The sequence below is a fragment of the Phacochoerus africanus genome, chromosome 5, assembly GCF_016906955.1.
Source record: "Phacochoerus africanus isolate WHEZ1 chromosome 5, ROS_Pafr_v1, whole genome shotgun sequence".
Classification (NCBI taxonomy): Eukaryota; Metazoa; Chordata; class Mammalia; order Artiodactyla; family Suidae; genus Phacochoerus; species Phacochoerus africanus.
The window spans coordinates 26504095-26519906 of NC_062548.1; the positions used below are offsets into that span (position 1 = coordinate 26504095).

The window sequence follows — 15812 nt, forward strand, 5'->3', positions numbered from 1 at the left end:
TACTAATATTTTGTCTCCAACCTCAAATGAATGCTTTGCTTACACGTCATAGATAATACAGGGATTTTCACAAAGATTTAATGTATTCAGGAACCCCGAGAAACACACGTTATCTTGATTTTAAGACTTAAGAAAACTGAGTAAAGTCAGTAACAGTAGAACAAACACTTGACATAGTAGGTGTGAAAATAATTGCTCTGAGGCCCCTTCCCTTCAGAAGTGTACAAGTTACTAATTTTATTCATTCATTTAATTTTTTTATTTTGTCTTTTTTTTTCTTCTTTTTTTTTGTCTTTTTAGGGCTGCACCTGAGAATTGGAGCTGCAATTGCTGGCCTATACCACAGCAATGCAGGATCCTTGCCAAGTCTTCAACCTACACTACAGCTCACAGCAACGCAGGACCCTTAACCCAGTGAGCAAGGCCAGGATCGAAACTGTATTCTCATGGATACTAGTCGAGTTCGTTAACCGCTGAGCCACAGCAGGACCTTCTAGCTTCTGCATTTCTCAGAGTTCCTGTCAAGGCTCAGCAGCTAACAAACCCAACTATAATCCACGAGGATGCAAGTTCAATCCCTGGCCTTGCTCAGTGGGATAAGGATCCTGTGTTGCTGTGAGCTGTGGTGTAGGCCTGCAGCTACAGCTCCAATTAGACCTCCTAGCCTGGGAACCTCCATATGCCATGGGTGCAGCCCTGAAAACAAAACAAAAAAAACAGTGCCAGGCTGGATGCAGGTGACAGTGAAAACCTCTGGAGTAAATCAATTCTGAAAACTTGTATGTTTAAAATCAAGAATGGGTTAAGGACAGAGCTCTGGGAACCAATGTTTAAATGATGAGCAGAGGAAATAGACCCATGAAGAAAGCAGAAAAGGAATGGCCAGAGGTTGTATCTGTTTTACTTGAACTATTTATTTATTTATTTGTCTTTTTAGGGCCATACCATGGCATATGGAGCTTCCCAGGCTAGGGGTCCAATCAGAGCTATAGCCGCAGGCCACAGCAACACAGGATCCGAGCCGCACCTGGCACCTACACCACAGCTCATGGCAACATCAGATCCTTAACCCACTAATCGAGTCCAGAGATCGAAACTGAGTCCTCATGGATACTAGTCGGGCTCGTTAACCTCTGAGCCACGATGGGAACGCCTTGAACAATTTAAAATGTAGTGGTGAGGCGTTCCCATTATGGCTCAGCAGTTACGAACGCATCTAGTATCTATGAGGATGCCAGTTTGATCCCTGGCCTTGATCAGTGGATCAAGGATCTGGCTAACCCCTAGCCTGGAAACTTCCATATGCCATGGGTATGGCCCTTAAAAAAAAAAAAAAAAAGATAAATAAATAAATGGTTGCTGGAGGAGGCCTCTAGCCTTGGTTTGCTTTTTTTTGTTTGTTTGTTTGTTTGTTTGTTTTTAAGGGCTGCACCTGAGGCATGTAGAGGTTTCCAGGACAGGGGTCGAATTGGATCTGTAACCACTGGCCTACACCACAGCCACAGCAACACCAGATCCGAGCCACATCTGTGACCTACCCCACAGCTCACGGCAACACTGGATCTTTAACCCACTGAGCAAGGCCCGCGATGGAACCTGCATCTTCATGGCTACTAGCCAGATTTGTTTCTGCTGAGCCACGATGAGAACTCCTGGCCTTGTTTTTAGACTAGAAAGAACTTTGCCATGTTTATGGGCTGCAGGATAAGATCCAGAAGAAAAACTGAAGTTGAAGACATAGGGGAGGAGAGAGAACTGGTGGTACAAGCTCCTGGGGGACCAGCGGGGATGCAGCCATTGTGCAAATGTGCTGGATGGAAGGAGGGATGAGCCTCTGGGCCAATGTGCAGACATGTTCTGAAAGCTGGCAAGGTGTATGCATATCCATCTTTGTTGGGTGTGCCACTGAAAAGCACCACTACCGTTAAATCTGCCCCTGCTGCTAAGGACTCACTCTTAGCCTTAACAGTCAACCCTTGACCCTGTAGCCCACATAGGCTGACATTTTCTCTTTCTGTGTTTGCTGAAGGGAAAAGTAACTTTCCCAAAATACATCCTTTAGTTAAGTGCTTTATGATGTTTGACCAAAGGAATCAAATCTAACCCAGAAATACAGAGAGGTTATGGGAAGAGAGGGTTCTACATATGGACTTAGTAGGCTCTCAAGCTCTCTGCTGAGACCATCACAGGTCTGCCACAGAGCTGTGTCACAGGTGACTCAAGCAGATTGTATACCCTAATCCTAGGACTCCAATCGGATTTTTAGTGCCATTAAGTTTTCTGCAGACATGGAAAGCTGCTACTCAAGGAGAAGCTTGGCCATTTATTCACTGACCACTCCAAAGAGGTGATAGACTTGCTCTGCAATAGCTTAATAAGCAACAAAGTAGTGACAATGAAATCAGGATGCAGGAGAAGCCAAGGATCCACTACCAGCACAGCCATAGAAACTGACATCGCCAGCAGCGGGTTCATTCCTGAGGGTTTTGAAGTCTTGGCTTAAATATCCCTTCCAAAGAGAGGCCTTCAGGGACCACCCTGTCTAAAATAACAGCCCTCCTGTAGCCCTCACTATCCCCTTCCCGGCCTTATTGTTCTTCCTTGTATTCATCACTATTTCCTGGAGGATTTTTCTTGGAGAAGCTGTATTTTTTTGTTTGTTTCTTTATTGTATATCCTTTGCATTAGAATGTAAACTCTGAAAACAGACTGTCAGCCTGGCGTGCTGGTAGGTATAGTCTCAACAACTAGCACATAGCAGATTCTTGGATTTTTTTGTCCGCCCTGAAGCATATGGAGCTCCCAGACTGGGGATCAGATCTGAGTCGCAGTTGCAACCTACATCCACAGCTGTGGCAAAACTGGATCCTTAACCCACTTTGCCAGGCCTGGGATGAAACTTGCTTCCCAGCACTTGCAGACTCACTGCTGATCCCTTTGTGCCACAGTGGGAACTCCAAGATTTTTGATATTTTAATGAACACAGAAATTACAATAGTGGGATCATAGTATGTAGTCTATTTTTTTGTTTTTAAGTTTTATTGAAGTATAGTTTTTTAATTTTTTTAAGATTTTAGGGTGATCTGCTTGGGCTGTGGGATGGAAATCCTGTGAAATCAGATTATGATCATTATACAACTACAGATGTGATAAATTCATTTGAGTAATAAAAAAAATTTTTTAAAAAGGTTTTAATTTTGTCCATTAAAATTGATTAAGTGTTCTGTCAATTTCTACTGCCCAGCAAAGTGACCCAGTCATTTATATAGTTTCTTTTTCTCACATTATCCTCTATCATGATCCGTCACAAGTGACTAGATACAGTTCCCTGTGCTATACAGCAGGAGCTCATTGCTTAGCCACTCCAAATGCAAGAGTTTGCATCTATTAACACCAAACTCCCAGTCCATCCCACTCCCTTCTCCCCCTTATTGAAGTATAGTTGATTGACAATGTGATAATTTCTGCTGTATGTATTCTATTTTAAATTAAAGGCACTACAGTTTATTTTACTTGAATTTAGCAAAAGTAGAAAGAAACTGAAATGAAACCGAAGGCATTGGCGTTTCCGCTGTGGCCCAGAGGCATCAGCAGCATCTTGGGAGCGCTGGGACAGCAGATTCTATCTCCGCCCTACGCAGTGGTTTAAGGATCTTAGGTCGCAACTTGGCTGGGATCTGATCCCTAGCCTGGGAACATCATATGCCCCGGGGTAGGCAGAAAAAAAACCCAAAAAACTGAAGGCACGGTTGGATTGTTCACCCAGACAATATTCAGAGTTTGGAGCCACTGTTCTCTAGGTTTCGATTTCCCTGCTGAGAAATATGAGGGAATTAGCATGCTTGAACTTTCTCCTACTTATTTGTCAACTCATAGTTTCACATTCTTTGTACTGAGTTTTGACCTATTAAATAATTTTAATGCCTATGGTAGAATCGCGGCATCAAAACTTTAAATGTATTTCACAACTTTCAGAGGCTAAATAAAAGTGCCTTTCTTGTCTCAGTGATTAGTGTTTAGGGAAACAAGACCTACAGCCGCTTTAGCTCTGGCGCTTTAGCTCTTGGCCATTGCCTCCGGCCGCGGATAGCTGGAACGCCGCCCTGAGGACGCAATGCCGTCAGGAGCCGCCAGGGGCCGCCAGCGCCGGCGGCTGCCGCCAGCGCCGCTCTGTGCGTCGCCTACGCAGAGCGCGAGACCATACTGGACTAGAGGGCGCGGCGCAGTGTATCCTGGGTCGGTGTAGCCATGGCGGCCCGTGTCCTCTGTGCCTGTGTCCGCCGCCTGCCCGCGGCCTTTGCACCTCTGCCCAGGATTCCCACGGTGGTCGCAGCTCGGCCGCTCAGCACTACCCTGTTCCCCACGGGAGCCCAGGAGAGGCCTGGGGCCCTGCAGCCGGCCTTGGTGCTCGCGCAGGTGAGTTGCGGTGACTGTTGGGGCTTTGCAGGGGTCAGGCATGGGGCCCGCTGAGGGTCGGGGGGGGGGGAAGAGGCCAGGCAGCGGGGACGCGGCTCCTGTGGGCGGGGGTGAGCGGGGGACACTGCTCGCTCTCCGTGCCACCGCATAACGGTGCTTGGTGGACCCATGCTGAGACCCGGGTGACCTGGCGATTTTTAGCAAGAGCACAGACGTTTCCAGTCAAGCGTCCCTGGATTCGAATGCTGGCTGCCACTGACCGTGATTTTGGGCAAGTTTGCTAACGTCACTTAGCCTCAGTCTGAACCGTAAAGTTGAGATACTCGTGTCTACCTTGTGGGGTTTCAACGAGGTTTGAATGAGGTCTAGTGCAGGACTTGGTAAACTCTCAAAATACTGGGCGCTGTTGGTCATAGGGATGATGATGATAGCTTTTTAGAGAAAAACTAATGATAGTGTACAAAGAGGAACCCACGCTGGCCTTCAGCCTTCTCCTCAGCAGTTCTCTCCCCGGATTTCTCCCTGTAGCACCTTTTTCCTGTTTCTGGATCTCTTGGAGATAAGATAGGAAACAAGTAGTAGCTAACATTGTTTTTTTTTTCCCCCCATGAAACCTTTTTGAGGCTGCAACTCTCCTTAGGTCAGAGATTTATCTGCACATTCATATCAGCTGGGTAGTCTAAACAAGAAAGAAAAATATCCCTTGTGGGCTCCCCTTCTCTCCCATCCGATTTACTCCTCTGGGATGAGACCCTGACATGTTTGCTGTTTTAAGTTCTCCCAGGTGATTCTGAAGTACATCAGGATTAAAAACTATTGCCAAGAGTTCCTGGAGTGATTCATCAGTTAACAGACCTGACTGGTATCCATGAGAGTTCAGTCCCTGGACCACCCAGTGGGTTAAGGATCCAGCGTTGCTGTGAGTGGTGGTGTAGGTTGCAGACATGGCTCACATCCCATATTGCTGTGGCTGTGGTGTAGGCTTGGCAGCTGCAGCTCCAATTAGACCCCTAGCCGGGAACCTCCATGTGCCGCAGGTGCGGCCCCCAAAAAAAACAAACAAAAAAATGAAAACTATTTTCATATGATAGGATAGTCTCCCAAGGTCAAGTTGAGAAGTCTCTCCACGTGGAGTTCGATCGTGTGTTTCTAAAAGTTGCCATTGATTCCACTGTATATCCAGTATCAAGATTTACTGACAGTGTAATGGGTTCATTCAGAAGGCACTGTCCTATTGATGAATCAGAAGGTTAAAAGTGTCACCTTGAAGTTAGGAGTTAAAAGAGCAGTATGTGTGATTGCTGTTTTGTTCCTAAGACTGAGTTCAGTGTTAGGCTGAGAGGCAAAGTGATATTCCTTGTTCTTAGAGCATTGATACTCAGATTTGATTGTACATACAGATCCCCTGTGTTAAAAATATAGATTCTGGGAGTTCCCGTCACGGCACAATGGCAACGAATCCGACCAGGAACCACGAGGTTGCAGGTTCGATCCCTGGCCTTGCTCAGTGGGTCAAGGATCTGGTGTTGCCGAGAGCTGTGGTGTAGGTTGCAGACCGCGGCTTGGATCCTGCACTGTTGTGGCTGTGGTGTAGGCCGGCAGCTGTAGCTCGGATTAGACCCTTAGCCTGGGAACCTCCATATGCCACAGGTGTGGCCCTAAAAAGCAAAAAAAATTAGCTAACTAGCTAGCTAGATTGATTCTGGAAAGGGGCCTGAGAGCCTTTGTTTCCAGTGGGCTTCCAGAAGATCTGTTGCTGGTCCTTGGACCATGCCTTGAGTTGCAGGGTGCACAGAGATGTTCCCCTGCCTCTGACAGGTTTACATTTACAGCGGAGGAACCATTTTCTTTATATTTACTGAGTGGTTTTGACTGCTGCTCTCATTTGGCCACTCTATACCCTTTGTGGACTGAAGCAGAGAGTAAATACTTGTTCATTCAAAAATACTGCTGGACTGTGTGCCCGGCCTCATGATAGCTCTTGAGGGATACAGAGACGGATACAAAAGAAAGACATCAGTTCATATCCTCATTGGACACGGGGCAGCTATATGTTAACCTTGCCAGCTTATTCCCTGCGGCTCTGTCTTCCCTAGGCTGTTATGACACAATTTTCTCTTGGTTCGTCTCTTCTGCCTTGCTGGGAACTTCCTCTACCAAATCTTTAAATGTTGGTAAGGTCCAGAGGTCTCTTACCACACACTCTCCCTGGCCTGTCTCTTCACTCTCTTGGTTTCCGCTGTTGCCTGCAGGCCACATCTCCCCCTCCAGCCCTCTTTCATCTCATCGGAACCTTCACTCATTCCACCTGTTCCATTCCATCAGTACCATCCACTATGCTGATGCCGCAACAACTAGTTGTTCATTTGTGTACTTACTATTTCCCCTCAAAAATGGAGCTAAGGCAGCTTTCCTGGGTATGAAAATATAGCAATATAAAATAGAAGGTATGAAGCACAAGGGTAGTGACCTGAAATGGAGCTTCGAAGTCTTTCACTCGACCCAGATAGCCCAGAATCTAAACTGGCAGCCATAGCATGGAGGATTTCCAAAGAATCCCGTGGGGCACAGTTCCCAGATGAGGGCAAAGCAGTTATGCAGGGCAAGTTCAGCTGTTCCTGGTGCTGGAACCAGCCCAACTCGCCTGAAGGTGATGGACTTGGGGCAGTGGTCTGTCTATGTCATTCATTCCCCAGCAAGACAAACCTGTTTTGACTTACCCGAGACTCTGCGGCCCAGGGCCCTGCCTCTTCAGCCTCAGCGCCCACGCCAGTGTACCCCCTTGCCCTTCAATCTCCAGCACTGGAACTAAGTTTTTTTTTTCTTTCCATGGCCACACCTGCAGCCTATAGACATTCCCAGGCCAGGGGTGAGGTTGGAGCTGCAGCTGCAGGCCTGCCCTACAGCCACAGCAACACTGGATCTGAGCCACACCTGCCACCTACACTGCAGCTTTTGGCTACACTGGGGATCGAACCCGCATCCTCATGGAAGCAGCATCAGGTCCTTAACCCACTGAACCCCAGTGGGAACTCCAAACATGAACTAATTTCTTCCCACACAGACACCCTACAGTTTCATACCTCGTTTCCTTTTCTTGGCCTATCCTTCTCTCCTTGAAAATCAGTCCCCATTCTTTTCCTGGCCAGTCGCAAGTCTGATATCTCTATCTTCCCTGCCTTTTAAGAACTGAACGACAACTTTTTGTTACTGAAGCAACCTACAAAGAAATACCTGCCGTGGTTCTTGCCACATTTTTATTAAAACTGAAATCATCTGGAGTTCCCATCGTGGCTCAGTGGTTCACGAATTCGACTAGGAACCATAAGGTTGCGGGTTTGATCCCTGGCCTCGCTCAGTGGGTCAAGGATCCGGCATTGCCGAGAGCTGTGGTGTGGGTCGCAGATTCGGCTTGGATCCCGCGATGCTGTGGCTGTGGTGTAGGCTGTCGGCTTCAGCTCCAATTAGACCCCTAGCCTGGGAACCTCCATATGCTGTGGGAGCTGCCCTAGAAAATGCAAAAAGACAAAAAAAAACCCCAAAACTGAAGTGATCTGTTTGGATTGATCTTTCCTGTTAGACCATAAGCTTCTCCGAGAGTAGTGGTTCCAGCATGTAAGGTAAACGTAAGGCTGCTGAGACAGGCCTGCAGTAGATAAAGGCAAGACATTGCCTCGTATGAGAACAGGTGTGTGCGGAGTGCAGGGAAGCAGGAGCTTAATTCAGACCCACGGGGAACATGGTCTCGAGGGCGGCGGTTTCTCAGGCAGTCAGGGCAGGATGCAGTGGCATGTGCAGGGTCCAGGAAGGGCCCGGCACTTCCTTAGGGTTGACCCTCGGCGCACCTGCCGAAGGGAGAGACCCGAGTCGAAGTGGGGGGATGGGTATGTTGTGCAGGGGGCTGTGTGCCCCACGGAGGAGTGTGGCTGCTCTCTGTCCGAGTCACAGGGAATGCAGATTAAATGAGATTTGTTGGAGAAATACTGGATACTGTTCCACCCAGTTAGCCAGGCTGCGTGGCCCAGTAAGCACAGTGGGGAGGAAACGGGAAGAGTAGAGTTGGGCTCTAAGGTTTCTGGCTAGAGCCCCAGGTAGCGGAAAAGGAATAGAGGTCTGTAAGCAGGTGTTCTGGAGACAGATAAGGGATTTATTTCCAAAGTGAGATCGAGATGTGTGTGCCACCTGTGGGGTAGAACTGTCCAGGGGGCAGTTTGCAGAGATGGCCTTTAAAGCCGTCTGGGTTCCTCTGAGTTTGCCTTAGTCAGAAACGGACCCCATTGGAGGTAAGAGGGATGTTAATGGAACCTAGTTGGACTTATTTTTACTACTCCCGGGGGTAATCATCTTTTTCCCGAAAACAGTGCCTTCTGTGATGTCTGTGGTAGGTGACTTATGTCTCATATAATTGCTAAGTATAGGGTTTTTTTTGTTTTGTTTTGTTTTTGTCTTTTTAGGGCCGCACCCGTGGCATATGGAGCTTCCCAGGATAGGGGTCTCATCAGAACTATAGCTGCCAGCCTACAACACAGCCACAGCAACGACAGATCCGAGCTGCATCTGTGCCCTACACCATGGCTCATGGCCACACCATATCCCCAACCCCCTGAAAGAGGCCAGGGATCGAACCTACATCCTCATGGATGCTAGTCGATTCATTTCTGCTGAGCCACGATGGCAGCTCCCACTAAGTAGATCTTGGGGAAGAACAATTCATACCAGAAACTTTGCTGGCTTTTGGGGGTACTTTTAGGAGTATCTGTATCCCCCTTTTTCTTTTTCTCCTTCCTTCCTTCTTTCCTTCCTTCCTCTCTCTCTCTCTTTCTCCTTCCTTCCTTTTCTTTTTTCTTTTCTTTCTTTTTTTTTTTTTTTTTGCTTTTTGGGAAACACCCGTAGCATATGGACGTTCCCAGGCTAGAGGTCCCGTAGGAGCTACAGCTGCCAGCCTATGCCACAGCCCCAGCCATAGCAATGCTGGGTCCCCAACCCACTGATCGAGGGCAGGAATCAAAGCTGCATCCTCATGGATACTAGTTGGATTCATTTCTACTCTTTTTTTTTTTTTTTTTTTTTTTTAATGGCTGAGCTCCAGCAGGAAGGGGGCAGTTAGACCCTCCAGGAGGCCATTCTTGGACACCTGGGGCGAGATACCTTCTGGCTCAGTTTCTGCATCGGTGAAATGGGTTATCGCTCATCCTAAAGGAGACGATACATCTAAAGCGCTCAGGGAAGAACTCCAGCCTGCCATCGTGAGAAGTCAAAAAAGAGACCACGAAGGGGCTGGGCGGGGAGTGGGCAGGAGAAGGAAGGTATCAGATCAAGCGCTTTGGGGCTACACTACTGCGGCTCTCAAACCGGCAGGTCATTGTCATCCTGATCCTACCAGCGAGCCCCAAGTAGCACTTACAGGGTATGTGCCAGGCAGTGTTCTAAGCCCTTTACATAACTCATTGATGCCCCGCAACAGTCCTGTTGTTTATGCCCATTTTACAGATAAGGAACCTGGGGGCATAGCTAGGTTCAATAACTTGCCCAAGGCCAAACAGCTACTAAGAAAGAGCTAATGCCAGGCTACTTTCTCATTACAGAGCCTGAGTTCTCTCCTGCTGCACCTTCGTGCCTCTTGCTGAGCACGCTCCAGCCAGACTGTCCTGTGGTCTCCAGGTGGAGCCCCCTTTAATCTTAGTTCATGACAAGGTACCCACCTGGTGCCCATAGGCACTTGCCTCTGCTGCTGGGGCGGGGGGTTGCTGACACCTAGTGGGCCACTTGGGTAGCCGCGTTCGAGCGCGCCCTGGCCAGACTCTTCCTTTCTCTTGGGCTCTGTGCACGTCTCCCCCCCACCGTCCACCCCCGTGTTGTTCCACCTCCTGGCACCTCTTGCTGTGCACACAGACAAGGCCTCTGTCAGAGCCTTCCACGCCTCATTCCTTTTCTGTCATTACCACTATTGATTCATGTCTTCTCCTTCTTTTTCATTAGTCCTTTCTGCTGCTTCCGTTTTATTTGTGGCTTGGAAACCTCTCCTGGTTGTTGTTGAGAAGTAGGCCTGGTGATGTTCCCAGAGCAAAGGCCGCAACCTCTGCTCTAATCAGAAAGGAAGGGAGACTAGCTTTAAACAAAGAAGAACAAGTGCTCTAAGACCCTGAGAGTACCTAGGCATACTCTTACAGTACTCATAAAACTCTTCCTCTGATACCTTTAGCTTGCTGATCAAACCTGCTTTCAATCCTGGTTATTTATTGATGTGTTTATTTTATTTTGGGCAAGATAAATATTTCTAAAACGGGGAGTTCCTGTTGTGCCTCAGTGGTAATGAACCCAACTAGTGAGGACGCAGGTTCAGTCCCTGGCCCCGCTCAGTGGGTTAAAGATCCAGCATTGTCGTGAGCTGCAGTGTAGGTCACAGAAGCAGCTCAGATCTTACATGATTGTGGCTGTGGCACAGGCCGGCAGCTGCAGCTCCAATTCAACCCTCAGCCTGGGAACTCCCATATGCTGCAGGTGCGGTCCTTTAAAAAAATAAAAATTTTTTAAAAAAGGCTCTAAAACAGAGGTATATACCAATTTGGTTCATTTGGCAGTGGTTTTTTTTGCTGGGGGTGGGGAGGGCACACCTGCAACATACAGACGTTCCCCAGGCCAGGGATCAGACCTGTGCCACCATGGAGACAAGGCCAGATTCTTAACCCACTGCACCCCAGCAGGAACTCCTGGCAGTGTTTTTTATGATGATTTTTCATAGACCTTTGTGTCTGTCAAAAGACCTGAACCCCAATAAGCAAACCGACTTTCTATGGGGAAATGCCCTAAAAACTCCAAACTGCAGACTGAAAATCAGCTTTAGAAGGTGAGTAAACCAGTTCAGATTCGGGACTTCCATAGCAGTGAGCTGAAGTGTCATTTTCTCCTCTCCGTGCACCATACCTTCCACAGCTTTAGGTCCACTTGACCTGTGCCTTGGAGCCCCTTCCATGTTTGGGGAAGGAATCCGGTCAGGCCCAGTTGATAGTCAGGCATGGTAACAGATTGGAAATACCGCTCCATCGAGGCCAAGATCAGAATGGCTCTTGACTACTTGGTGGCACTGAGGCGAGCCCCTTAGAAGAGAAATAGACTGGACTGTAATGACTGGAGGACTCCCTCATCCTCGTCTCTGGGTTGGTAGCAGCTTCGTCTGTCCCGGCCAAAGTCAGCGAAAGTACCGCCGGGGCCAGATCAGACCCTCCAGTACGTGGTTCTCAGTGTGAGTGGCCTTGGCCTCAGTTCACCTTGGGTGTTTTGTTTTGTTGTCTTTTTGCCATTTTCTTGGGCCACTCCTGCAGCATATGGAGGTTCCCAGGCTAGGGGTCCAGTCGGAGCTGAAGCCACCGGCCTGCACCAGAGCCACAGCCACGTGGGATCTGAGCCACGTCTGCGACCTGCAGCACAGCTCACGGCAATGCCGGGTCCTTAACCCACCGAGTAAGGCCAGGGTTCGAACCTGCAACCTCCTGGTTCTTAGTTGGATTCGTTAACCACTGTGCCACGACGGGAACTCCACCTTGGGTTCTTTTGAATTGAGTCTTACAGGTGGCAGTGCCTTATAAAGCGGTGGCTGCTCGAGATGCCATGAGAAGCCACAGGCTCTTCTGTAGAGCCTAGATGATTCTACTGGCAGTTTGAGTGGGACATATGTCCAAAGCCTGAGGGCTGCACGGAGGAGAGAAGGGGGCCCGTCTTGGCTCCCGGGAGAAAAGAGGCCCTTATTTATGCTGTGGGACGGCTGGGGCTTCTGGTGCCACCTAGCAGGAGGCCTCAGTGTGTCCTAACACAGAATCAGATAAAGTGGGTCTGCTAAAGCTCTGGAAGCTTTGTGAGTGACATCTGGACGCCAGTGCCTTTGTTCAAAGGCATTTTGGGCTCAGTAACGCTTCCCTCCTGCCTTTCTGTAGGCTCCCGGCGGAGTCACACAGCTGTGTCGCCAGTATAGTGACGCGCCCCCTCTGACATTAGAGGCGATCAAGGACCGTGTCCTTTACGTCTTGAAACTCTATGACAAGATCGATCCCGAAAAGGTAATCGATGCGGTTTAAATGTTTTCTCTTCAAAATGAGGGTTTGATCTCGTGGTACAGAATCCAAGGTGCCTTCAAGGACATTGTGTACAAAGTCGCCCAGCTCCCAGGCATCCAGTTCCCCTTCTGGGGGCGGCTGCCAATGGCCAGCTTCTTGCATATCTTTATGGAAGGGCGTATATACACGTGTACATGTATGTATATCATATGTACTGTGTGATCTGTATCTCCCACCCTTTTTAAAAAACACAAGTGATAGTGGGCTGTAAATATTGTTGTGCACCCTGCTTTTTTTAAAATACATAGACTCCCACTAATACAAGAACCCCACTTTATTTTTTAAGTTATCTTGGCCACACTCACGGCATATGGAAATTCCCGGGCCAGGGATTGAACCTGTGTCACCACAGCAACCCAAGCTGTTGCAGTGGCAATGACAGGTCCTTAACCCGTTGAGCCACAAGGGACCTCCCACGGTGTGCTATTCTTGAGCAGAATGTTGCTTCTAAGGTGTGGCGTCTTAGTGGTCAGCAGGCAACAACGGAAGCCAGGTTCTCAGATGCCATTCAGAAATAGTCCTCAAAGATCTTCATAAAATATGTAAATTGATCCATTATTAGCTTTCTATATAAGGATGAATAAGGTAACATATAAAGCACACCACATGTGTGTTGGTTAAATGTATAATGTTCTGGCTCTGTATGTTTAAAATATGGGCTGCTTGTATTTTTTAAAAATCTCCTATATAATGATTAAGTGACATTGTACCAGTTATCTTGAGAAGCAAGTGCTCTACGGACTGAATTTTGTGTTTGGTGTTCTGTTCTTACAGCTCTCAGTAAATTCCCACTTTATGAAAGACCTGGGCTTAGACAGTTTGGACCAAGTGGAGATTATCATGGCCATGGAGGACGAATTTGGTAACACACCCAGGCTGTCTTGGATCTGCATATTGGGGTTCTCAATTTAGGTGGATTCGGGGCGCAGTGATGCTGGGGGTCTGGATTGGGGTCTGCAGGAGTGGTGCCCATCCCCCCCTCCATCCACACCTGCTCACCAGCAGGGGACGTAAATGTTAGGGCTGGTGCGCGTACAGGGAAGGCATTGACTGCAGGTCCAGCAGAGGGACTGGAGAAGGCCTTGGGGGAGTGTGGGACTGGGATTCTTTTTTTTTTGTCTTTTTGCCATTTCTGAGGCCGCTCCCAAGGCATATGGAGATTCCCAGGCAGGGGTCAAATCAGAGCTACAGCTGCCGGCCTACACCACAGCCACAGCAACGCGGGATCCGAGCTGCGTCTGCAGCCTACACCACACCTCATGGCAATGGCGGATCCTGAACCCACTGAGCAAGGCCAGGGATCGAACCCGCAACCTCATGGTTCCTAGTCAGATTCGTTAACCACTGAGCCACACCGGGAACTTGGACTGGGATTCTTGAGGTGGGGCTCCGAGGTGAAGGGCAGAGCTGACACCTTGTGTGTGTGCCCTGCCCAAGCCGGGAGCTAAGCCTACATTTCTGCCTGGAGGAGTGCTGGGTGTGCTGAGATTAGGGGGGATTGTGTGTGTGTGTTGTGTGTGTTTCCTGCAGTGCCTCTAACACACGCTCCAAGTTATCCTTATCTGGGATGGACAGTTAGTTGTGCAAACGACAGGTTTATGGGTTCCACAGCTCTTTTAGGGGGTGAACTATCTGAATGGAAGCCAAGGAACTTCTGTCCTGCTGCAGAACAGGACTCAGTTACAGTGCCTCAGAGACTATGCTAACGACAGGGACGGTATCGGTTAGGCTTAGGGTGTGTACAGGGTTTCTTTTTGGGATGTTGACAATGTTCTAGAATTAGATACTGGTGATAGTTGCAGTCTTGTGAATATACTAAAAACCAGTGAATTTTGCACTTTATTTATTTATTTACTTAGGTCTTTTTTGTCTTTAGGGCCATGTCCACGGCGTATGGAGGTTCCAGGCTGGGGGTCAAATTGGAGCTGTAGCTGCCGGCCTCCGCCACAGCTCACAGCAACGCTAGATCCTTAACCCACTGAGCAAGGCCAGGGATCGAACCTGTGTCCTCATGGATATTAGACTTGTTTCCACTGAGCCACGACGGGAACTCCGAATTTTGCACTAAGTGGGAAAATTTTTATTATGTGAACTATTTCTAAAAAAATACATTGTCTAAAACATAACTGGCTCGCAACTTAAAGAGGGTTGAGGGTTGCTGGAAATTTTTGATGTGCATGTTGCCGAAATGTTGGATGCTTTCAGTTTAAAGGGTTTTCTTTTTCTACACTTAACTATTGTAAATTTTACTTCCAGGGTTTGAAATTCCTGATATAGATGCGGAGAAGTTAATGTGCCCACAAGAAATTGTAGATTACATTGCAGATAAGAAGGATGTCTATGAATAAAGTATCAGGTAAACAGTGTGATTACGGGAGTCTCCCGTAGACCGAATCTCTCTGGGGTGCTTCGGTAAAGGAAGATGTGGGAAGACATGGGAGAAATGAAAGAACTTGACGGATTGTCACCGGTTATAAAATGCAGGCCCTCTCTGGTTGTCTGCCACTCACTCCAAGGGTGCCAGCCCCCGTGATTGTCTTTCTTCTCCAGAGGCGTGGTCAGCAGTTCACTGCAGGTCAGGACTCTCTTGGCTGTCAGCCCTCCTTGTAAAAGCAGCCTTGTACCAAAGGCTGAGTGAGGGAACCCAGAAGCAGAGACCTCTGCCTCCCTCGGTTACCCGCCCAGGGCCCGGCCGGCCTGCTGTCTAAGAAGCAGGGATGGCCTGGCTCTTAGTTAGGCGGGGAAGACCTAGAGGACGGGAAAGACCCGAGTTGATTCTCAGCTGCCTTCTGTAAGCCTGGCCATCGAGCAGGCCGCTTAGTTAGCGTCTGTGAGCCCCCGTCTCCTCGTGTGTAAGACGGGGATGGGGATAGGACCTTCCTAGGGCTTTGGTGAAGCTCCAATTGCATAGTCCATCAATGCCTTAATGCTCGATGTAAAGAAGCCTCTTAGTAGCTATTAGCTATTGTTCTTCAGGCTGTAGAAGTGAGCAGACCTCTTCAATAAAACGTTGTATTCGTGTCTCTAACTTGAGTAACCTTGGACTGAGCACCTCATAGATGATCACTTAAGAGTCAGTGACACCACACAGAAGCACTGAGCTGCCCTTTGTCTCTTGTCAGACCCCTTTTCTTCACTGAAGAAAACTCAGAAGATGCTGGCAGGTGTCTGGAAGTGAGAACACATTCTGCATCACTGCTCCCTGGGACAGAGTAATTCTGTTTAGACTGTATTTAAATTGTCTTAAGTGTTTTTGCCCTTTGAAAATAAATCTATTAAAGCCAA

General features: G+C 48.3%; 1 protein-coding gene across 1 annotated transcript; it reads left to right on the forward strand.

Annotated features, from left to right (window-relative positions):
• Positions 1–4190: 4190 nt before the first annotated feature.
• NDUFAB1 (NADH:ubiquinone oxidoreductase subunit AB1) lies at positions 4191–15812 on the forward strand. The gene is made up of 5 exons (XM_047780302.1): positions 4191–4416; positions 12348–12470; positions 13302–13389; positions 14784–14883; positions 15650–15812. Exons 1-4 carry the CDS (start codon positions 4249–4251, stop codon positions 14873–14875), a joined length of 471 nt encoding a protein of 156 aa, XP_047636258.1. The 5' UTR covers positions 4191–4248; the 3' UTR covers positions 14876–14883; positions 15650–15812.